General features: G+C 37.0%; 1 protein-coding gene across 1 annotated transcript in view; it reads left to right on the forward strand.

Annotated features, from left to right (window-relative positions):
* The window catches only part of PLXDC2 (plexin domain containing 2), a 272,320-nt gene that overhangs the window by 228,306 nt on the left and 19,523 nt on the right, over nt 1-24,491 (forward strand). Inside the window, exons 10-12 of the mRNA XM_082044120.1 lie at nt 11,060-11,120; nt 14,055-14,208; nt 15,545-15,583. Coding sequence (XP_081900246.1) covers nt 11,060-11,120; nt 14,055-14,208; nt 15,545-15,583 — 254 coding nt within the window. The remainder of the gene's footprint in view (nt 1-11,059; nt 11,121-14,054; nt 14,209-15,544; nt 15,584-24,491) is intronic.

Below are 24,491 nucleotides of genomic sequence, written 5' to 3' on the forward strand. Positions count from 1 at the left end.
AGTTCTTTATGCTGAAGTGGCTTCACATGAAAACATAGCAGATTCCTAACACCTGGGTCTTGACGGGGAGATTCTTGAATTAGGTCAAATTTACCCTGTGATAAGGAAAAGTAATGTCAGTCCAATTTTTCTAACTTGTGTACTGTTTCTTTGTCATTTATGGACCAATCATATGGAAAATCTGAGAAGTAGAAATTCTGGCCCTTTTACAGAGTTTGTTCTGATTAAAATCCAACATACTTTTCTTCTGTTTTAAAAGTTGTGTTGAGATGGCAATTGGTCTTTTTAATCTAGTGCAACAAATGTATCAAGAATGAGTGTGTAAATTTGTCAGCCCTGATACTTTACTGGTAAGGATGATACGATAACTAGATCTATACTTTATCGAGCAGAAAATTGCTCTACACTCAACTTCTTCAAATCCTTTCCAAGCTGCTCGGTCTTAATTGACAAGCTAGTTTGAACGCATGAACTGCAAGAAACTGTTAAGAAATTAGCATTCAATAATTGAGAATTTTGTATGCATGGCAAGCCTGATGGGAGTAAAGCAAGAAAAGAAAGTGGCACAGAAGTGCTTAAGGAACAAAGCATTTTCTCAGACCACAGTGAGCCCAGCAATTATATTGTTTGATGAAAGAAGCCTCACAAGATCACAGTAGTAGATATTCTCGTGTGGGAAGGCAGTTCTGTTTAGAAGACAGTGTAAGCTTCAGTGAGCCTGAAGGTACATTTAAAAATACATAACAATAAAGATGTACATATCAGTAAAATGTACATAACGGTACCTTTAAAAGTGCTTTTATGGAATGTATATGACCCTGAGCTCTTAACATGTTTTATTGAAAGTTACCCTGCAGGCAGATGAACTAACTTTTCGCTGAGATTGATACAGGGATAAATAGCCTTTCTAGGTTTTAGGATATGTTTGTGGAATTTGTTAGTAGCTGCATTCCATGGAATTAATGTGGAATTTCTGTAATTCTCCTTGATTAATACAAATAAACCTAAGAAGTTCAGTCTCTAAACAGAACCCTTGTGAAGGTACAGTAGTTTTCAGAGGCCTAGGACACGTCAGAACAAGACCAGCCAATTTACTAGATACAATGTGGAACCCGCTAGAGTAGAATCATCCCCTTGCATAGTTCAAAGCTGATATCTTAAGATGGATACATACTGTCTGAGAGCTATGTGGAATATCTTTTCAGGGCAAACACCTGAGTTTTCTCCTTCACTAGCAGAACTTTCTCTTACGAGCTTCATTCCTTGAGTTTCCTTCCTCCAGACGTTCTTCTGCTGTGTCCTCCTTTCTGCTTACTGATGTTCTTAGCAGCCCCAAGCTAGAAAATAAAACTATCCCTATACCACCATTAATAGATTTGATATCTACCCAAATGAATTTAAATCATGTTTTCATACAGAAACTAGCCAGTTCTCTTACAGCTGCAGCAGTCACACACTTTTACATATGTATGCCTTGCTCTGTTTTACTGAATAATTAAGAACAACATGAGGACAAGAGTTACAACTGATGCAGATCTTTACGAAAGGCAAGGCTGGGTTACAAAACTTCAAATTATTGCTAGAAAATAGGCAGAAGATTGCTACAAGTCTCATTACTCTGAAATCCTAATATTTTTATTTAAATATTTTCTTTGAACTCCTGAACCTGAAGACTGGGAAGCATTTCGAAGTTTCCTAAACTAGATGTAAACACAGTGATTTATTTAGGCCACATCAGTCACACCACTCATATTTTATATTTGTGTTTCTTACCATATCATTTGCCTTTCAGAACTTGAGATTGGTTTGGCTAGCTATTGTTTCCCTTGCCAGAGGTTTTGATGTGTCTTCTGGAGCTTAGAATCTCTGATCATTATCTACTCTCCAGGTTTCTGTGGTATTCAGTTTTGCAACACAGCTTGGCCAAGACACAGATATCACAGTCAATACAAAAAGGACAAGTGCTTAGACTGTTTTAAGACCTTAATGCAAAGTCTGTCTCATGTAGTTCTATCAAATACATCATATTCCTAAAGTGTATTTTTATAAATGCAGGAAGTAGTTATCAAAGTTAGAGGACAGTTAAGCACTTAAATCGCATTGAGAGGAGGGAAAGTAGGCATCCATCTGTCATTTATACCTTTGAGAAGATTTAATTTTGCTGATTAATTTTGAAGGAAGATCACAAAATCTGTGTTTCATTTTCATGTTTTCATTTTCACAGATGCACCTAAGGTACCCTAGTGCTAAAACACTAGATAAATAGGTGCGTAGCACAGCTCTTTTCTGTAGAAACTATTTTTGCATTTCTCTCACATACTAGTAACTATTTATTCTTCATTTATTTTATTAGAGCAATAACATAAAACCCCACTCAGTCTTTGATGAAATCTTTATGTCTAGAACTGCAACTTCTGTACCAGTAACAGAGCAAAATCAAAACAGAGTGAAGTTCAGACTTAATTCCATATTGTTTGTTTACCGTGAGTGATATAGCCATAAGAGTGGGTATTGCCCTGCCCTATAAAACAGGCATTCCCTCTGGGATTAAACTGTCATTCACTGGCAGAACTGCATCATGTTCCATCACACAGCAGCCCCAAATTCTGTTCTGATTGGTTTCATTTTTACCTGTTCATTTTTTACATTGATAGCTACTACCAGAAAGTTTGTGAATTCAAACATGTTCCTATTTCACTGGTGAAATGTGACACTGGACTGTGAAAAGGGTCCACAGACAGATGCTTCAGAATGTAATTTATATGTATCCTAGACATTTTAAGAAAATTGACCCAGACTTCTGGTCATTGTTCTGTGCCATGAGATGGACTTTCTCAGGACTGAGTTTCTACAGCAGGCATTATAGTGTGGCTGATTCCCAAATGTCTCCAATGGTGGTCTAATGTAACTATTAGAATTTAATTGTATAATCAGAAGAGTGCAAGGTATACCTATCAAAGAAAATAGGTTTTCCTGATAACAAATTAACAACATGCTTATGCATTACACTGGGTAAATAAAGTATAATGCAACACAGTTAGGATGTTAATTTGCATGATACCGTAATGTGAAATATAAGTAGATTATGCTTAGGTGAATACAGAACAGAAATGAAAATAGAAAAAATAAGATAGTTACTTAAACACAAGAGTAACGATTACTTCAAAAACACCAACAGAGAAGTTAGTGGATAAGGCAGAAATTTTACCTACTTTGCCTGACTTCAGAGACAGACCTTCAAGAAGGTTTTGACATTTGCAGGTAGGAAGGTCCTCTGTATGAGCACAGGTTTAAAGAGAGACGAATACAGTCAGAGTCTCAAACTCCTATTTGGTTGTCTCACTGTCATATAGCTTAGCCTACAACAGCTGGACAACTTGGGAGTTTTTTTTCTTTTCCAACAATGACACGTTAGAAAATACACAAATTTGACCAACCCAAGCCTTATGACTTAGGACAATTGATAAATTCCATTACAGAAAAAAGTTCATTAATGGATTAGCAAAAATAATGATTGTGGAGTAGGTGTATTTTGCCCAATAGGTCTTCTTGGCAGAACATTAATTTAGTGAGGAATAAGGTGTCAGATTTCTTCCCTTTTGTGTCTGAGATAATTTAATTTGTAGTTCCTGACTCCTTCCTTGACTGTTGGAAAGTGGCATGTTGTGAGAAATGAGTTGCTGTGTATCTTTTTTCAAATATTTGGATGTTCATATTCCAGAACCCAGATACCACATCCCCATTATGTCTTAAATTCTTGGGCTAGATAATAAATTTCTCAGCTGCCCTTTTCTTTCTTTATTCCAAGTGTTTATAAAAAGTGAAAGAACAGAAACTGAGAACAAAACATTTCAAAAAACCTCAAAGTTTAGGATAGAAATTCAGGACACATCTGTGGAGACAGGCAGACCAGGTTATCACACTTGACTCTAGGATACTGTATAGGATGAAGGTTAATGTACTTTTGTGGAAGCATTAGTTTTCTTCCCTTCATATAAGCACCCAACCCACTGCGTTACTGTGGAGAAATCTGTCTTCCACCAATTTTGTGACCCTCACTCTTCCTTTCCTCTGCTATCATTACAAGGGAAATAAATAAAACAAGGAATTAAATGAATCAAGTATTTTTAATGGAATAAATCAAGATTATTGTAATTGAAAGGTTTTGAACTATATCAAATTTTCTTCTCCTTTACTTTTTCTGTTTCACTGAAATATAATCCAGAAAGGCAGTCTCAGTTAGATTTGTTTAATGATCAGTTCAGCGGTCGTACAAAATCATCACTTGTACAGCTGTAGTTCATCTTCCCATACCAAATGTTTTTGACATAGAATTACTTGCTAATCAAACAGAGCCTATGAAGCTTCCTGGGCATTGGAAAATGATTGTCTGTGCCATTAAGTAGTCATGATGTTCCCTGATGTGATTTCAGTCCATACCCAGGACCACTGTCCAGAATTGTTCCCAGGCATGGTGCAGGAGTTGGACTTTTCCAGGAATTATTCCCAGTTATTCTCCTTCTTTTTGAGGTTGAAAGAGTTTGCTTGTTCCGGCATAAGCCATTCTGTGCCAGCAGTCTTCAGTGCCAAGGATGTGTTCGTTTTACTAGTAAAGAAACAGCCAAAATTACCACGATGGTCTTAACTCTTTCCAGAAGTGCTAACCTGTTATGGTTGTCCTCCTCAATATAACTTGAACATCACAGAAATCAGACTTGTCTTGTAGCCTCCTAGATATCACTTTTTAAGGAAGTGCAATAAATGAAAAGTCGATTCTGTTAGCATATTTTTTTATATTTTGCATATTGCTATATACATGCTCTTATGTAATGTTGCCAGAAATTTTTATTTAGATAAATCTGAAATCCTCATGTATATTCATAAAATTTGGATAATCTGAGATTAAAAGCTGCTGAGGTAAACTGTTCAATTTCTCCACATGATCTACTTGTTCTCTAGAGCATATTTATTTTGTCAGTCTTTCCAATCACCTTAAACAGTGGAGACTCTGTAACATTTCCCTGTAGGAGGTATTCCCAGTTTCAAAGAAATAAACAGTTTTTTCAGCATTCTCCCTAAATATCAAAGATTTTTTTGTGCACCATTAACTCTTTAGTTCCATCTCTATTCAGTTCTATTAACTCCTCCAAAATCTGCATTATCATATAGCATAAATTAAACCACTTGCTTACCCCCAGATATCACAGTAAATATTGATATGTACAACTAACAAAGAAATTTATGTACCCAAACTGTTCTGTAATTCTTTGGTAATTTATTTTGCAGGTTGTTCTTGCTGAATGTTGATTTCAGAATTTCACTGACTTTTAGATAAAAAATGAGATGCAAGGAGAATACTCATTTGGGACACAAATAACTTTCTGAACTTTGAGTTTGTTTGAACATAACCAGTTACAGAATGATTTACGTCCTTCCTTTCATTTGCTCCCTAGCTCCTTCTCCTCTCATATCTCCTGCTTCCTTAGACTTCTTACTCTTTAGAGTTGTAAATGAGGGATGACAGGCGCATTAACCTAGCCTAATGGAAACATCACTTCTCTTTCTAGCAGCTCAGATGCTGATGCCCACTAGTAGAGCAACAGCCATGCTGTGTATTGCACAATTGCTGGGGGTTCATGTCTGATAACAGAAATGTGAACAGTCCTATTTCATACTATCTCCAGGCATCACACCACATTCATCCTGTCCCAAGGACTCTACTACTTGTTAACGTTATCAGTGGTTTTTTATACAGGAGCAAAATCCCTGTAAAAGCCAATGAATAAAAAAGGGAGCTTGGCCAATGAGATCTGTGCCTTGGTCCATGCCACCCAAGACTTGATGTTTTCCAATATCATTCTCAGTTCTGCAATTTGTATGTTCCATGGGAATCATAGGAGCTGTGAATTAGTCTCCACTTGTCTTCTTTTCAGAAAATCTGGGCTTAACTCTAGATTCTGTTACAGAATTCTGTGCTATCTCAGCTTGTCATTTCATGGCTCCTATGCTATATTTCCTCACCTCTGAAGTGGAAAAGGAAATATTTTATCCAAAGGTAATTTTCATACTTTTATTTTAAAAATAAGAGAGAAAGCAAAGGGTATGTGAGGCTAACTGTACTTCTGAGGTTGCCAGTGTAAAGAACACTAAAGCAGCTTTCAAAATACAGCTGGCCACTCACGTTTATGTAGTTCACCAGAAGGAAATGTAACATGTCATAAAGGAAAAAAAAAAAAAAAAAGGTAAGATCATGGAGGCATCCACCCTAAAACTGAAAATATCATTTTGGATATTCAAAGATAGAAAGGAGTTTAGACAATCACGTAACGGTAAGGAATGGGATTAATTGTACTGGTTAGGATCACTAAGCAGACTGTAAAGTAAACCCAGTAGTGCTTCAGAGCTCCTTGCATTGAACCCTGAGTAATTACTTGTGTGCAAAACAGGTAGCAATGCCAACAGATCAGAATTCTCTGCTAACTTCTGTTGCTATAGGCACTTTATACCCACTTTAGCAGGTATAAATGCACAAAGGCCAAGGCAGTGGGAGAATATGATCTAGTATCAGAGACTGATTTCAGTGTGGCCCCTTCCCAAGAACACATTTGTTTGTTATTTTTTTCTGCTGATTCTGGTGGAAATTCTGCCACCATAATTGCATAAATTTGACTCTAGGGCTCTCCTCTTATATTTTTTTTTTCCTTCTAGCTATTCAAAGCAGGGCATTTAGCAACAGCTTTCTTTTTATTCTTTATCTGCTTTACAGTATGTTTCCTTTGTTGTTGTAACTGACATTGAGATTATAGAAAATATCCTCCTTTTCTTCTTTAATCAGAACTCTGCCAAGCCTCACCTTAACTAGGATTTTTACCTTTCTTTCTAGTTGAATTAGAAATAACACTTACTTCTTTTAGCCTACTTTTATTCTTAGACTCTACCAACTGCAAGAATTCCCTATGGGAGTCCTTATTTCCTACTGCCTATTCAAGTTTTGTCAGTTACAAATATTGAGTCTTACTCATGTTCAATCTTCTACTTTAAAATAACAGCCTTTTGTTTTTTCCTTTAACACTTTTTCACTTCTCTGTTTACCTGATATTGCAGAAGTATTTTACAGAACCTGTAGCAATATTTATCCAAATTTTCCATCCCATAAAATTGTGGAACCATCATCAGGTTGAAGATTGCCTGCTGAAATCTGTGCCACTCTCTGATCATCCTTATAATCATCTGAATGTTGTAAATTTTGAGAGGCACGCTATGTTAAGACAATGATGGAATTCAATGCTGCAGACACGGATATGCTGCTTTGAGCATAAACTATGCCTTAGTAATTAAATTTGAATTTTTCAAAAGCATTAAAATAGTATAGGCTGTTTGTAGTACTGTATGTTTAAAATCCTTGTATTAGCTATTCTTACCTTATGTCACCAAAATGGGAGCAAATCTTCTTCCAACAATCCAAATTGTCATCCTATTCTGAAGTACAGTTTAATTAAGCAATACATTTAAGTAAAGGACCAACAGAGACCACACATTTATGCTGGAATTCGGATATATGATTAGGTATATTGAGCTAGATGCTAAGCACAAATACCATTCAAATACTTTATGAATTCATACCACAGTCACTCACAGTGACACTTCACATGAACTTCATAAGTGCTTTGGGCTGTGATAAAATTCTGCATCTGTGACAAGGAGAAGTGGAAAATAACAAAGGGAGAAAATAGTCTTTTCCCAGACAGCACACTGTGACAAGAAAGTGATATTCAGAGCCTGTTCTGTGGTAAAGGGAGGTGAAGCCAGATCGAGCACAAAGTTAATGCTTTTTTTCCTCCAAAAATCACTCTATGGTTAGGGTATTTTCATTTGGACAGAAACAACGTTCAAGGCTTCCAATATTTTTATTTAAAAAAAAAAACTATAAATATATATATTACTTCCTACCTCCCTCAGCTTGGAAAAAAAAAATCCACTTTAAAATGTTCTAATACTTTTTTTAGTAATTCAAACATCCTAGCAAGTGTCAATCTTTTCCTGATGTGGTGGGCTTTCCTTAGTGCTTAAAGGCAGAAAAGAGTTCTGTCTGTTCAATTTTCTATTTAATTTTCCAGGTTAACCTTTTATTTAGAGGAGTTAATGAACATTTTAACTGAGCTGAGTAATTACATGATATTTAAGAAATCATTTCAGATTTCTGAAATGCCCTTCAGTTGCCAGAAATTCATTCTTCATATGCTATTACAGATATCCTGGCAAAACACAGCTAGGGAATAATTGATTTAAAGGACACGTGTTGTGCATTTTAATACTCCTGTTTTATATAAGCTCAACCTGGTGAAAAGATTTCTCCATCCAGACTTTGTCCCTTTCCTTTCCAATAATTTTCCAGCATGTTTTTAGCTTTTACAGGTTAAACCTTGATGAATTTTCCATATATAGGATATCTGATTTGTTATTATTGTTAATCCTCATTGAACTCTCTTAAGAGAGGAGCAGAAAAGGATTTCACTTCATGCACTGAATGGACACTTCTTGTCATTTAACTGTTCTCTGCTAAATAGAGGTAAATGACATCTGGTAGATGTGATGACATCTCCATCTCCTTTCTTCTTATGTACAGTTCACTGAAAGGATTCTGACATCTTTCATGCTACCCAGATTCAGCTGCATTAGTTATACCAAATCATCATTGCAGACTTTAATTCTCCCTTTGCTCCCTGAACCAGTGCTCCCAAGTTCCACAGAAATCCTGGAATTCTTTACATTTCATGAATGTCGCAATTCTCATTTCCTATAACATCTTGGTTGTTGCTTTGCAACTGGTTTTGGTCATCACTCGAAAATAACGTTTTCATAAAATGGCCATGTTGACAGATGGCATAAATGCCATGTAATCAAATCTGCTCCAGTGTTTTAGTGGCAACAGGGAATTGTCACCATGCTACTAGACGAAGCTCTTAAAAATGCAATCACCAGAGCGCGTGGTACACTGAAATGGCAGTTTCCAGAATTCTAAATCAGTGATGGAGCAATGATAGTACCTGCTACAGCTGATATCTCATTGACACATGCCTCAAAGGAAGTTTACAAACAGGCTGGAGCCTTTCTAGTTCCTGATAAAGCTGATTTCTGAAATGAACTCACAATTGCATCCATAGAAAATTTTAAATAAACAGTGTCCAGGGCTTAATGTCTTTTTTAAGGTAGGGTCACCTGAAGAGTGTCTCAGATGTTTGAAAGAGCCATTCCAAGTCATTGCATGTTGCATTCAGCTTTTGGTGGTGTGCTGGTTCCTTTTGAAGTTCTTCAGACTTTAAAGAAAAGTAAGAAAGATAAGACTTCAAAAATGTGTTCTATTCATACCTGGAATGTCATGTCATCATTTTTTTCATCTTACGAAGGTCCTCCTTGTTCTCTCAAGCATTCAAGGGGACAGAACACCCCAAAGATGGGGAGGCAGCACTGAGCTCCCAACATAACACCAATTCACTCACCCTTCAGCAAGAAGAAAAAGCTCTTTACTGTAGCCTTTATTCCCATCCATTGGGAAAAGGTCTCTGGATTTCTCTGGAATGCATTTCTCATTTGGACATCTTTTTTCTTCACTGCAGTATGTTTTTTGAAAAGCCAGTTTCTATAGAGTGACTGATAACTGACACCTGCTAGTATTGGAGCATTTTTTTAGTAACACTGCAAATAATGTAATGTGGATTAGTGTAAGTACAACTAACAAGAAAATCAACATTTTCTAAATCCTTTTATTGAAGACATTGTAAATTCTGCTCAGAATAATTATATGGAGAAGTTAATGACACCAAACGTATTGTTAGCATTGTTTTCACCCTCTTGTAACATCCTCTCCTACTGTAAAGGTGATTCCATGGTTCCATTCCTACAAATGCACCTGTTTTACCTTGGATGAAGTAGGGTAGTACTTAGTATGTCTTGGAATCTTTCAATTCATTGAGAACAAAACATTACCCCATAAATACAATTAACCATAACAGTGGGCTTGTATGCTTGCCCAGTCTTTTTAAAAGACAATGAGAAAGTTATTTGCTCTACAGTTGGGTAAGTTATGACCATGGATGCCAACTGACATCATCCTGTCTCATAACAAACTACTACAGGAATAAAATGCAGAAAACTAAGCAAAAATAAACAAACAAAAATTTAAAACCCTAACTGGGGAGAATCAAAGTTGGACATCATAGTTTAGTTATTTACTTGTCATTTTAATAATGCTTTCTGTTTGTAACGCTACTTGCTGTCTAGGAAACCATAAGTTACTGTATAAACCCTGATAACACTCTTGTGAGATGGGGATTGCCAGGGGAATCATTATATTAAAGTATTAGAAGTTCTTTAAAATTTCTTCACTACATATTGCAAACGAGAAAAGATATTGCAGGCAGGTTATTACCCTCATCTAATTTGATAAGAAATATGCATACAACTTAAGTTTTCTGCAGCAAGTGAGGAGGTAGATGCAACTGTATAGTATTCTCTAATTGTTGTGAAGGCTGTTCAGAGAAGCTCTTATCTAAATCTGTGAACATTGTTCGCATCATTATGTGTGTATCTTGATGTCTCAGATCACCTTGCCTGACAAAAGCAGTGACTGGTTCACTACATCCTTTGTGGGATTACATTTTCCTGACTAAGGAGTCTGGACAAAAATAATTAAACCAATTTACATCCATATGGCTGACATCAAAAATGCTATGGTTCAGTGCAGCCTTAAGAATAATTATCCAGTGGAAGGGAGACATTCCTATTTAAAACCTATGAAATAAGATAATAAAAAAAAGTAAAACCACCTGGAAAAATAACTCATTCATTGAAATGCCTTTCACTGAGTGGATTAAACGATTGACTCGTATTGCAAGCAACAGCCTCTTGAATAAAAGCAATACCACATAAATCATATGGATTTTAAAATAAATCACATTGTTTACTTATTCTCTCTGTCATTCTCTTCCTCCCTCTTCCTTTCTTCCTGTTTTCCTTCTATTTCCATCTGGACAACTCCTATCTATTTCATCATTTAAAGATGCTCCAGTGGATTTGACCGTCACCGGCAAGACTGGGTAGACAGTGGCTGCCCTGAAGAGGTATGTGAGTAGTTTACATCATCAGCCCATCAGAGGCCATTTATATACTTTTGATTAAATTCTTCATATCATGAAGCATGGTTTCAAGGCCAAAGACATGCTATTTTTATCGTTGTCATTCAGTGGAAATACTGTAAGGCATAATAAAGAAAAATAGGCTGAGCAATTTCTGTCCCCATTTCAGGGAATAAAATGGACACAAAATAAAAATACTTTAAATAGAAAATAAAAATACCAGAAGGCCTGACCCAAAACAATGTCCCTGCATTGTTTTTCACTTAGACCTCTGAATCTTGCCAGAAAATGGGGAAGAAACTGTGATGTTCCTCAAAGCAGAAAAGCCTCTGCCAGAGCAGTCTCAAGTGCAAAACAGGCATTTCATGACTTAATTTTGCTTATGAAAACTGTCCAAATAGTTTAGTACAAAACAAATTACATAGCAAATACTTTTAAAATAAGACAGAAACAAAAACCAAACCAAACCAAAAAACCTACAAGTCATTTGGATGTCCTTTCCTGGAGAGACAGTGAGAGAACAAGAAACATATCTGACTGTGATAGTGGTATACTGTCAAATAAGGACTCAGGCCTTTTCTCAAAGAGGTGCTTGGGGTACTTCTGAACCAGAGCCATTCATTTTTAATATCTTACTGCTGGTTCTTTCCCAATGTGCTCCCTTTAGGAGGCTTTTTGCTTTGAGGGTTCTTTTTTGTTGGTGAGGTTTTTTTTTCATTTGGGGAGTGTGGTAATAGGAACAAATTAATTTATGACGCTTTTAATCTCCTGATGGCCATAAAAAAGCAGTTACTTTTCCATTTTGGCTGAAAGGGCTACATTCTGTCATGAGTTTCAGCAACATAGCCCTTCTGAAGTGTAATGTCAGGTAAAACTGAGGGTAAAATGTAGCCCCAGGTGTCTAGTTAGAACAGCACATTCTGTTTTATTCTCAGAAGCAGCAAAGAGAAGTAATTATATAAATCCTGTCTGATGGAAGATTTTTTTTCTTATAACTGTAATCACAAAATAACTGCATCCTGCATACTGCCTTGTTGCTTGGGCTTGGAGCTTCAGCTTTGCAGTTTGTAAACTAACGATTTAAGAATGGAATTTCTGTGATATTTTTCATCTGCGGAGGACAGTATTTCAAGAACATGAAATAAAAGTTGCTGGGAGTAGTTGTTGTTATAGTGCACAACCTTCGTATTGCTTAAATCCAGATCAAAATTAGCTAGGACTCAGATGTGCCTGAAGATCAGGGGTGTCAAACTCATTTTCACTGGAGGCCATGTCAGCCTCGTGGTTGCCTTCAAAGGGCCGAATGTAATTTTAGAACTGTATAAATGTAGCTACTCTTGCTGTGGCCCCCGGTGAAGATGAATTTGACACCCCTGGATGAAGTTATCCAAAACCCTCTGTCTGCATGACAGTGGCATCCCTTTCTGCTGCTTCTTTCTTGTTTCAACACAACTAGTGCTACAAGGCTTAGTACATGATCTGAGAGGAAATTATTGATATACTAAGTGTATCTGAGAAGCTAGTAGTTTGATTTGCACAGTTTCAGGGTACTTGATTGCTGCTCACAGTCCAGCTTTCAGGCTCTGGAGCAGAAGCAACAGCTGACTTGACACCTTCCGGAATGATGCCTGAGCTGACTGCTGGAGTTCAATGAAGGATCAATAATTAGCACACAGAGGTTAATTTTAGAGGCATTCATTCAAGATGGTGAATAATGAGGATTCTCATAGTAATGTTTCCTTCTTTGTAATATAAATTTTGAGCTACATTTTTATTAAATTGCATCAGTGAAATTAAGAGTGGTTTTCCAACTAAAACATGAAGAAATTTGAAGAATAGCTATACTGCAAGTACTGACACCTTTTTAAAATGTAATATATATTTTTTCTTGTCAAACAAAGGACAATAAAATATCCAAGCATAATAAAAGTAAGACAACACTCACTGGGTTTTGACAGACGGATCTTAATAAAACGAAGAGGCTTTGCGGGATTCCACTTCTCAATAAAATGAATGGGGACAGCAGGAGTTACAGGCAATTCCCATATTTTCTGCTCGTTAATTGGATGTATTTTCCTGAAAAACTGTGTGATCCATAAAAGAAAATATTCATTACACCTGCAGAATTTTAAAAGTGTCCAGAAATTTAATTAAAAAAGACTCAAGATTTGTATTGAAATATTTGCTCATGAAAATAGAAGTTAAATAATTATATGATGGTAAATATTATTTATGGTGGACTAATATAATTATTTTAATGACTATTATTTTTATAGTTGATATTTTAGAACATTTATATTTTATATAATAATTGTTATATTGTATATACATATAATATATGAAATTTTAATATTGTATGGAATTCATAGGTATATAGTGAATGTGTTTCTCCATAGCGTGGTATATAAATATTCTATAAGCTGAATACGTGCACACAGTTTGTACACATGTGCATATTCTCCTGTGATAACTGCACGTAAAGCCTAATTAAATGCTCCAGTTAACTATACATACTCACTAGGAAGAGCTACAATTTAAGTCCCACATACTTTTTTAGCATGTCTTATGGCACTCAGACCAATAGCAGTGAGCATTCACAATAGTAGAGTGAAAATTTGAATTTTAATCTTAGGTGCTAGAATCTGATTGTGGGAAATAAAGTTTGACATTCAGGGGTGACTTTGAAGCCTTGTCATTAACAATTGAGCATTGTAAGTTTCGCAGCTAAATGAAAAATATATGTTGCTGAATGCTATATAGAGCACTTCAAAAAAAAAAAAAAAGCTCTTGAAATTCAGTGATTTAGTGTTTCCGTTTTCATTCTTTTTATCCTGACAGCTTGTCCATGCTTAAATTCTTCAGTGACAGTCTCCACTGAGAATTAATTTTCTCTTCTTTGTTTTTCTTGTTTCCCAACAGTCAAAAGATAAGATTTGTGAGAAGAATATAGACACAACTGAAACACCTCCATACTCCAGCACCGCCCTTCTGCCAACCACCACAAAGTTCAGAGTTTTAACAACCACCAGAGGATCCACCACTTCCCACCTGCCGACTAGCCTGCCCACGGAAGGTGAAGTGTATACACTGCATTACTGTATTGCACAAATACATCATCTACAAATCCAAAATACTTTTTTTCCTTTGAGTATGTGTTCATGTTGACCTTTTGTCTTTTGGGCAGTGGAAGGAGTGGGGAATTTCAGTCAAGGCAATATCAGCTACTGCTTTTAAACTGCCACTCGCTTTGACAACAGTGAAGCGAACGAGTGCTGGAGGAGGGGGCAGTGTGTGGGGTGCATGGACAAGCCAGACAGACTTCTGAGCAACTTATGGTTACAATGAGTTGTTCATGTTCCTTTAACCGTCAGGCCATACTCTGAAACCTGTTGAAACAGAAGATGGAGAGAGCCCTGCTAAAGTTAGCGATGAAACTTCCATCACAGACGCAATTAATTTGGAATCCCGTTGGCTATTCTGTGTAGCCGAATGAAAATTAGAGATAAACCAAATTAAAAACATCGTTGAAATTTGCCTGTTTACATTTTTTTTCAGTCAGTTGACACTGTTCTTTTCATGTAGTGCTCACTGTTGTGAAGTAGTTTCTGTAGGCTTCTGAATGGAATTAACTGGGCAAGTGATGGTGTGTCAGTTCCCACCCTTGTTCACTGGCTGCTTCCATCTTGCTTTTCTGTGGTTGTGCTATCCTGCTTTTGTCCTTCTGGGGAAAATTCAGCTGGGTAGAAAAGCTAACCCAGACTAATCAAATAGAATCTTAACATATATAAAAGGGAGGGAAGTTTTCTGTTAGATTTGTATGTTAACACAAGAAAAGTTATTAGGCACAGGCAGAGTTTTCAAGCAGCTCGTGACAGGAAAATTTCAACTGAAGGTATTTCAAGATGGGAATCTACTGATAAGAAAGGCTCATTTTCTTGGCAGCAAGAGAAGTTTAGAAACTGTCAGTGCAGGATTTGGACTGCATTAGCAGCATTATTCCCTGACATTTTGTACGTTAAAGCTCACAAAGAGAAGAGGAATATGGAAAGTATTAAAAATGGTAGATCTTTTCATGATCCTTAGAAGAGGAATTAAGTCATTGGTTTATTTTCATATATTGGTTCATGTAGTACTTAGTATGGCAGAATGCTCAAGCTATGTATCAACATGTAACATAAATGATTTGTGAATGTTATGAGGCAGACCCATATTTACCAATATTTTGAATCCTCCTTCACACTGCAACATTCTCATAAATGTTTTTTTAGTAGCAAGGAAATAAAACATTGCTCATTAAGAAATAATTTTCTAATTGTGAAAGTTCTTTGACACTAGAAAGTCATTCCTAAAATTACTCATGATCTAGAAAAATGCATTTTCCTACAACTGACTTTGAATTTTCTTTATAGATGACACCAAGATAGCGCTGCACCTAAAAGACAATGGAGGTAAGAGATGATTTTTTTTTGTTTGTTTGTAAAGAATGTCAGTAGTTTGTCGAATTATACTCCTCTGAACTTCATTAATCAAAATCAGACTGTAGAAATAGCTTTTATCAGACTCTCAAAGGACTTCAGCCTTCCACATCTATGTCAAACAGCAGCAGGGTAAATAAACTTAGCAACTGCTCAGTAAATTAAACATTTACAACTCTCTTTATAACTCTTTAATAAAACAACAGGTTTAATTAACTTCCAAATATGGCCATGCTAAGTAAATTTTTAACTGTATTGACTGTATTATAATACAGTATTATTTAACTGTACTAAGAGAAGATACAATGCTAGTTCTAAATAATAATACTGTGTTATAAACTCATTCATAGTAGAGAATTATTACATGACATTTCATTAATAAATATATCATTTTTATATCTGTGTCTCTCTACTAGCAGAGATCTTGTATTTCTCTCTGCGTGTTTCCCATGCAAGTTAATAAGATCACCTTGTCCTACTGGTAAAGGCCTCTGTTAAATGAGGTTCTACAGGGGACTGCTTTTGTTATCTTCATTGTGGGTTCAAGGGCTGAGACCTGAAGTTTTTTCCTTCTCCCTTTGAAGCTGCTGAGAATTTTGCTGTTAGTTAGAACAGGACTGGATCATTACATCTAGGCTGGATCTGTACTAACTGCTGATGGCAGAGCTTGCTTAGGAGAAGGGAAAGATTTAGGTTGTTTTCTACTGGCTTCAGAATGGTCTGTCAAAGCAGAGGATGATTTGCTGAGTAAATTGAAATACATTTTATTTCCTTTGATATAAAGGGGAGTATTATTGGCTCTGTTTGCCTTTCCTCCAGGCAGGGAGCACCGAGCTTCCCCCAGGGGCAGGGGAACCAGCAGCAATCATGGCAGCAGGAATGGGCTGGGCATGGTGTGAGCCCAGCAACACAGGGGCAACCTCAGACTACTGACCATCAGCCAAGTCTGCAAAGACAAGGCAGGCCTGGGGTCAAGGCAAGAAGCCAGGTTGGCAGGTTGGCAAGGCAAGGCTGGGAGTGGTGAGGAAGCAGGAGAAGCACAGGGGCCAGCAGCACAGCTCAGGCAAGGACTAAAGAAAGCAGCTCCCATCAGCAGTCCCAGAGAAGGTGAAGTGATGAACCAGGTCCATACAAGAAGTCTGATCAGTAGCAGAAAGAGATGGGGCCAGAGATAAGGCTACAACACAACTCCAACTTCCATCCAAGGAGACATGGACAAGGACAGGACTGGAGACAAGCTACCTTCAGCATAGATCCAAGGTTGATCCACAAGACAAGACCAAAGACAGAGCTGACTACCAGTTCACCTACAGCATAGTTTAGGCTTGTGCTTGAGCTTAAATGGAATCTCCAAGCCCATTGGCAGAGGTCCCAGGGGCAGTTGTAGCGTAATAGTCTCTCAGGGCCCTGGCAGAGAATTTTTCAAGCTTTGATAAAACACTGTATGCAGATGCCACTTGGCATTTTGGTCTGTTTTCCTGTCATTTGTTTTTAAGTAATATTCAGCCATTATTTTCTCCATCCCTCAAATTAGGGATCTGCTCAGTCCACAGGATGCAGTTGCCATCCCCTTCCTTACCAGTCCCTCCTCTAATTTTGCTGTCACTGAGCATGACATAGCTGGTCACATGCAATACTGGGCATTGAATTGTCCATTTGTTGGCAGTGTTGTTGTTTGACATGGCTTTGACACGTAAGTGGTCCCTTGGAATAAGGTCATCTATAAACTCAGGGTGATAATTTTAGGCATATTGTCTACAGGAATGCCCCTGAACTTTTCTACTTCTTGAAATCCAATTGGTTTTTTTATTTTGTTGTGAGAAGTGCTTCAGTGCTCTTAAAGATTAACAGGCAAGGTGAATCAGTCAGCACTTCACTTTCCTGTTTCGTATCTGCTCTGTACATGAGGCACATTCCCAGCTGAGCTCTACCCATGCTCTGCCCTGCAACCCATCGCTGCATGGCAGGCGGCTGGCCTGGGACCAGGCAGCTTTCCATCTCGAGCATCTTATGAACAGCTCAATAGTATGCTGTTACACTAAAAATAATTCAAAATGTGAGCTTTAGAAAACACATTCCAGGTTTCTTTTGATCTGGGAATTGCAACAGGATTATTCATTTCACTTGCCTACTCTTTGCCCAAGATCTGAAACAAAAAACCCTGTGAAAGCAAAGTAATGAATAGTAGAGCAAGTGAGGGATGGCTGTAGCCTACTTAGTAGAGTGAGGTGGTAAGGATTGTGGCATCACTTATCTTAAATATAGAAAGTCCATTTCCGTGCAGCAAGCTGCTGCATTTTAGAAGGACAAACCAGTACCTGATGTGATTATTCACTTTCCTTGCGCTGTTCCTTTTATTCTTGAATTTATTTTTTTTTTTTAATGAAACTGACTTCAAACAACACAGAAGCAAAGCAACACACCAGGATTTCTCATTCACACAGTAAACGTAGCTTTTAATCTGAGAAGTTCTTTTTGATGATACTTCAATTATGCATTGAATTTTCCAGTGACCCCTAGATTAGGCTCAGATAACACCCCTGTAGCTGCAGGAGCATTCTTTGATTCTCTATGATTTGTCAGCATTTCATAAAGAGTAGATTATTTCAGGTCACGAATACAGGGTCTTTATTTTCTCACACTAGATCCTTTAAAACTCTGTGAAAGGGAACCTTTTATAATGAAAAACGAAAGCTATATTGGATCAATGATGGCCTATAGCTTGATGTGTCCTTGAATGATAGCAGTCAATATCTGGCTGGGTACAACAAAAGGATTCTATAGAAATTCTGCATCTCACCTCTGCCTGGAACTTCTGAAACTAAATGCTATAAAGCAGCAACTAAATTTAAATTAAATTTCAAGTTCAGGTCAGACTGCTTTGACCTTTTAATTACATGAGAAAATCACTTGCAAGTTAGTACTGTAACTCACCCACAATCTTATGTGGCATATTTTAGCATACATTTCAAATTTGCTTGTTTCTCTTTCTTTTGTCTTCATTCTGTCTTAATAAACACGTTAGATGCCTAACACATCCATGTCTAAACCATTCTAAAATATAGCTGATGTGTCTTCACATTTTTGTTAAATCTTTATTCTCTTTAAAAGAAACATTCTGTAAGTTTTAGGATACGTCCAGCAATACAAATACAAATTTTTGTTATTAATTGCAGATTCTGGGTTTTTTTTGTTTGTTTGTTTTTGTTATAACACAAATGACTAAACAGTTTAAAAAACTAATTATTCATAAAAATTGTGAAAAACTGCCTGTGGCTACACAGTAGTGCAGTATTTTCCTGTTGAGAACTCCTTAGTTGATGATTTAGATGATTGCCCAGCACATCTAGACATTTTATTTGACCTTTTTAGGTACCTTATTGTGATGATTTGATTTCTATGAGTTTCTCTCAGTCCTTCAGCTCTATAAATCAATAGAAAAGTGCATGTGTGTTTGACAGCATCAGAGAAACTGCTACACTTCTCATTCATCAAGATGCACAGATATTGCTTTTACAAAAAAAAAAAAAAAAAAAAAAAAAAAAGTCAAGCTATGCAAAATCTATCTACCTGAGGGAGAAAGCTATTTTATTTATTTGTGTACAGGTGCATCCCAGCACATATAGTGCTAGGAGATGTCTGTGCCCTGCTGCTTATACTCTGTGGTGGACTTTTTCAAAGATCATCTAGGTATGAACTTTAGTGATATACAGGATTTACAGAGCTTAATTTGAGCTTGGAATATTAGGAAGCTCAGTAAGAAATTATTAAAATGCAGACCCAAGTTTTGAAAGAAAGAGTACCTTTATATACCTTATATACAGTGATACATTTACCCAAGGCTATTTTTCTTTTTTTTGACAGTCCCCTATGACCAGAAATTAGCTGCCATTAGTGATCTGTCTTCCTGTTTCCCTTAAAAATTGCAGCCTGGGCTCCTCTTACCAGAAGAATTCTTGAAAAATTATGAAGAAGACTCAGTCCTGTTTTTCTTGTGTACCCTGAATTCCAGCTGCAGCATGTTTAACACTAGTTCATGCCTGCTGATAATCATCTAACATTTCTTTCTAATTTTTAAGTTTCTAAATGATCCTGAAAATGAAACCTGCTTCAAGAAAGAGGCAAGTCAATCCTTTAGGAAAAAAAATATTTTTGACATAGCAAAAGTTATTATGGCCATACAGTCCAAAATAGCTAACTGAGGTAAAAAAAAGTCACTACAAATTAGCTGAGTGTGCTCTCCAATTTTAAAGTTAAAAAAAAAATCAACATTAAACAATGCTAAAACTAATCTTTGTGGTGGTTTAAAATGTTTTAAAGTGGACTTTGTATGGAGTATGGCTTTGTTTTATCATCAGATCTTGGCCTAGCCACAGGAAATGACCTTCCAGAGGCTCCATCTCATCTGATGTTAGTGAGAAAGTCACAAGCGCTTCTTTTGTGGCAAACAATAGGGAAGAGGAAGTAATTCATGTAAGCCTAAAAGAAGTACTCAAAGTGGCATAAGAAAGTGGCATAAGATACTACATAGAGGTGCCTAGCTCTGTCATCTACAGAGAAGAATCTAAATGATGTGTTAAGAGTGTGCCTCTAGGTACCTGAGCTTTCCTCACATTAACTCTTAACAGTGTCCTAGCTAATGTGTTCTGTTTTCCACTGCTGTCCAGTAACCTGGCAGGCCAAGATTCAGACATCTTCTACTCTTCTTGCATGAAAAAGGGAAGATTTAAAGTTTTTGCCATTATTGCAAAAATCCTGTTGAGAAGTTATGGATTATGTTCCACTTACTTGAAACTGCTGAACTGTTCTCCTAAAATTGCAGGGTTCACACAATTTTAGGCAAGCAAGGATTTCCCTGGAGACAACTTGTCATAAAGTATTCTTTATCTATGCTGTACCGTATGCTCTGCTGGTATAAAAAAAATCTTATCAAAGAACAGCTTTGGAATGGTTTCAGTAGTGATGGAAATAAAAGACATAGAGAAAAGCATCACAGAACAGAGATATGTAAAACAGGTGGTGATGGATATTAATATGTTAGTAGGACAAGATTATGTAGAAAGCTAAATCTTGCTCACTGCTTTCTGCAAGTTCAGCTGTAGCACTCAGAATAGGAAAACGTTATACTTAGGCAAAAGTGTCGGATCTAAGAGTATGTTACTGTAAGAAACATTAAGTTATTCTGTCAGTGTAATTCAAGTTCTTCCTTCTCAAGAAATCTTGTGACTTAAAGAAAGAACAGACAGACTTGCTGGTGTTCAGTATGGTGCAATATTGAGATTTGTGATGGCCATTTCTTGTTGCTACTAAGTACTGTAATGGTTTAAATGGCCTCAGGCAACTCAGACTAAAATTAATGGTGATGACAACTGTTGTAGTGTTAGGTGATATTTTAGAGAGGAAGAATGAAAGTCCTTAGCTAACACATTTAGTGTGCTGTCATCCTATAAACGGAGGGATTTTATTTTAGTGCACTCTCATCCATTTGCTGCATTAAGCAGTTGATCAGTCTTGGACAAACTTACCAAGTTGCCCTGGGTTCTGAAGAAATTGATAGCAAAGCCAGATATTGAATTCAGAATTTGTGGGTTACAGTTTGTAATATTCACACTCAAAGACCACCTTTCATTCCTTACATGCAATTGGAAACCAATTTTTAAAGCGTTACCTGAGCCATAAGTTTATAAATCATCATGAAACCAAGTAGAGTGTAGCAATAGCTTAACCTCAAAATGTTAACAAAAGCTAAAGGAATGAACCCACAAAAGTAAGAAAATCACACTCCATTACCATGGAGAAGCTAAGTCCGGACCAGGCTGTTCCTGAAAGAGTTAGAGAGAACATTTTTATGGAGTTTCCACTGAGCCTCTGGAGAATCCTTCTAACTGTACATTCCCTTATTCCCTCCCACAGTCACTGTATGTAGGTCATTAATCATCTGTTCAGGAATCTGCATTATCAGGAAAAATGCTTACGTTTGGAGAACCATATACCCACCCCATAAAACAAGCAGTCTCCTGGTATACTCACATTCCAGATGTAAACGGAGGCCTGAAAGAGGGGAAAAAATCCAGTAGCTCTGCTGAGTTTACTGTAGGCTGTGACCCTCTATGCTCAGCTGTCCTAAACATTAGGTCTTCCCTCTTACCAGTAGCATATTATCTCAAAGCCATGGTAATGCAAATAGGGTGATACAGCTTCCAGGCTAGAAATGATAGGCAATATTGTGGAGGGCTGCTGGAGTGAACTTGGATCTATAGGTGCAGGCTAGCCCAAAACCATGCAAGAGAGGGTTTCTGCTCTTTGGCTGCTCAAAGAGGAGAGCAAACACGTGGAAAAGAGGTGTTGCTAAATTGTTTGTAGAGATCTCTCATGTGGAAACATGACTCTCGTTTGTTTTCCAAGAAGAGCAAGAAAGCTGGTGAAAGGTCTGGAACACAAGTCTTATGAAGACACCCAACTCACTGCAATTTCCTTTCAGGTAGTTGTAGAGAGTAATAAGGTCTCCTCTCAGCCTCCTTTTCTCCAGGTTAAACAGCCCCAGATCTCTTAGCTGCTCCTCAGACTTGTGTTCCAGACCACCAGCTTCATTGCCTTTCTCTGAACTTGCTCCAGCACGTCAATGTCTTTCTTGTAGTGAGAGGCAAGAATTGAACACAGTATTTGAGGTGCAGCCTCACCAGTGCTGAGTACAGTTTCATATTCATCTGACCAACCAGCTGAAAAATATCATCAGTTTGATGAACATTAAGAATTCATCCAGTTCCTGCCATGTGACCCAACAGCGAACACTCACTTTGTTGTAAAGCATTCCTATATGAGAATAAATTACAGGTTTCATTCTCTCTTTGTGACAAATTCAGGGTTTTGCCATGAAAATTCGTTCATCTGGTAGAAAGAGGAGAGAAAAGAACAAAACTCAGTACTGACTTATCATCTTCAGGCTGATTGCTGCTACTTAGGTCATTTATATCCCTAGATTTGCTAGTGTAGCTGTGTCAGTCAGTAAGGTCAAATAAGGTATTACATTTATCCCTTAAAGATGCACGTGCACATGAGAATGGTGTTTGAATTGGAGCTTTTTACCATCTAATCAAAATGTAAGAGTAAAAAGGAATGACATGGCTCTGGAGGGAAAAACCAAAGCTTTATTTTCCAAGTCCACACAGTGAAATTCTTCTACTTTTTGTCTGCCATTTACCCTTGGTTCCATGTCGCTTTATATAAAGGAAAGCTTCTAGCCAGGAGGTAACAGAACTTCACCTATTTTTCATCTGTTTTGCCATAAAACTTTGTTGTATCTCTCCTCTCACAGGCAGAGATATTGTTCTCTGGTATGAACTCTTTTCCATCTCATATCATGGCAGGAGTTCAAGTGTGTACCACAATTTCGTTTTCTCATATATAAAACTATCACCATAGAAACTTTGTGTAAACCTTAAATTTAGAGAATGGAAAACACTGTATTTCATTATTTTACAGACCTCAATGGTTAATAAGCAATACTGAGATAAATAATATTAGGAAAGTATCCACAGTGTGTTTAGAAACACTCTAAATAACAGTCCCAGTTTGGACACACATTTGTTCCTGTTAAAGTCAGCATCACATTCACCAGGAACCAGGAAAAGATTTTCATTCCTGATAAATCCTTGAGTTTTTTGGTTTTCCTGCACCGAAAGAAGTTAACCCTGTTCCAACTAGAGACACAGTATAGTAATATAAAATCAAGGTTTATATGGTCTTTATGTATTTACTGTGCAAACAAGAATATTTTTATTGTGTTTTTCTTTTGTTGCCTTTTTGTTTGTTTGTTTAGGGGGGTGGTTTGTTTTGTTTTCTTATTTCTAAACAGCATTCCAGCAGAAGAACAGTTATTTCATGTTTGTGTTTTGTGCTTTTGTATTTGGCAAAAAAGGTTACTTGCTGTTTCTGTGCTGTCATTCAGCACATAATGAGAAAGCAGACTAACCTTGCAGATTCACATGCTCTTTCTGCTTAAAAGGTTCGTACATGTTAGAATTTGGGGAAACGTTATAAATAATGCATATTGTATGTAACAATTGCTTTTTTGAGCAAAAGAAAAGTTTGGGGAAAGTTCCACTGAGAAAGTTCTTTTTGGGAAAGGTTTGGTCATAAGACATATAACCCACCATGGGTTTAGCCTTGCCTGGAATGGCAGAAGTGCTGTTGTAATAAGATTTCTGTATCTGAAAAAAATTCTATGTCAATTTTTTTTCATCTGTTTCCCTTGGTGGCTTTTTAAAAGATCTGCCAGTTGATTTTGCAGCAGAGAGTATTTTCAAAGTTGACAACACTGTTTATTGTCTCTCTGCAAAGAAAGTGAAATCAATTTCTCATGAGTATTTGAGCCCTGGGGTCAATGAACTGAATTTTTATTATGGAAACTACAAGTTACTCACACTTGTTGTCATTTAAGAAAAACATTTATTGTATTTCATAGAGGTTTTTTGTATTTGATATTCTGATCACAGCGTTGATGTCCATGTAGTGCTCTTCTCTAGACTAGTAGAAATGTGGGCAGGCAGTTGTCACCTGTTACTTGGAAGAGACAAATCTAGATGCTAAACACTGAGAAAATATAAAATCAAAGGGGATTAATTTGACGGCTTTTACATGGTGGTTAGGACCTTTGCTGAAGTCCAGCATTTTTTAATCTGCAGAATATGATGCTCTGCCTTTAACAACACCAACAATGCATTCAGTGCAAATTGGCCTGAAAATGGGTACGAGGGATAAGGTAGTTTGTGATGCACCAATGTGGCATTGAATGGAAGAGCTGAAGAGTATGCAGCTGTCAAAAAGACAATTATGAGACAGACAAACTATGAATCCACTGCTCCTTCTGAGAGCAGTTACT

The sequence above is a fragment of the Streptopelia decaocto genome (genome assembly GCF_964273445.1).
Source record: "Streptopelia decaocto genome assembly, chromosome: 2".
NCBI lineage: Eukaryota > Metazoa > Chordata > Aves > Columbiformes > Columbidae > Streptopelia > Streptopelia decaocto.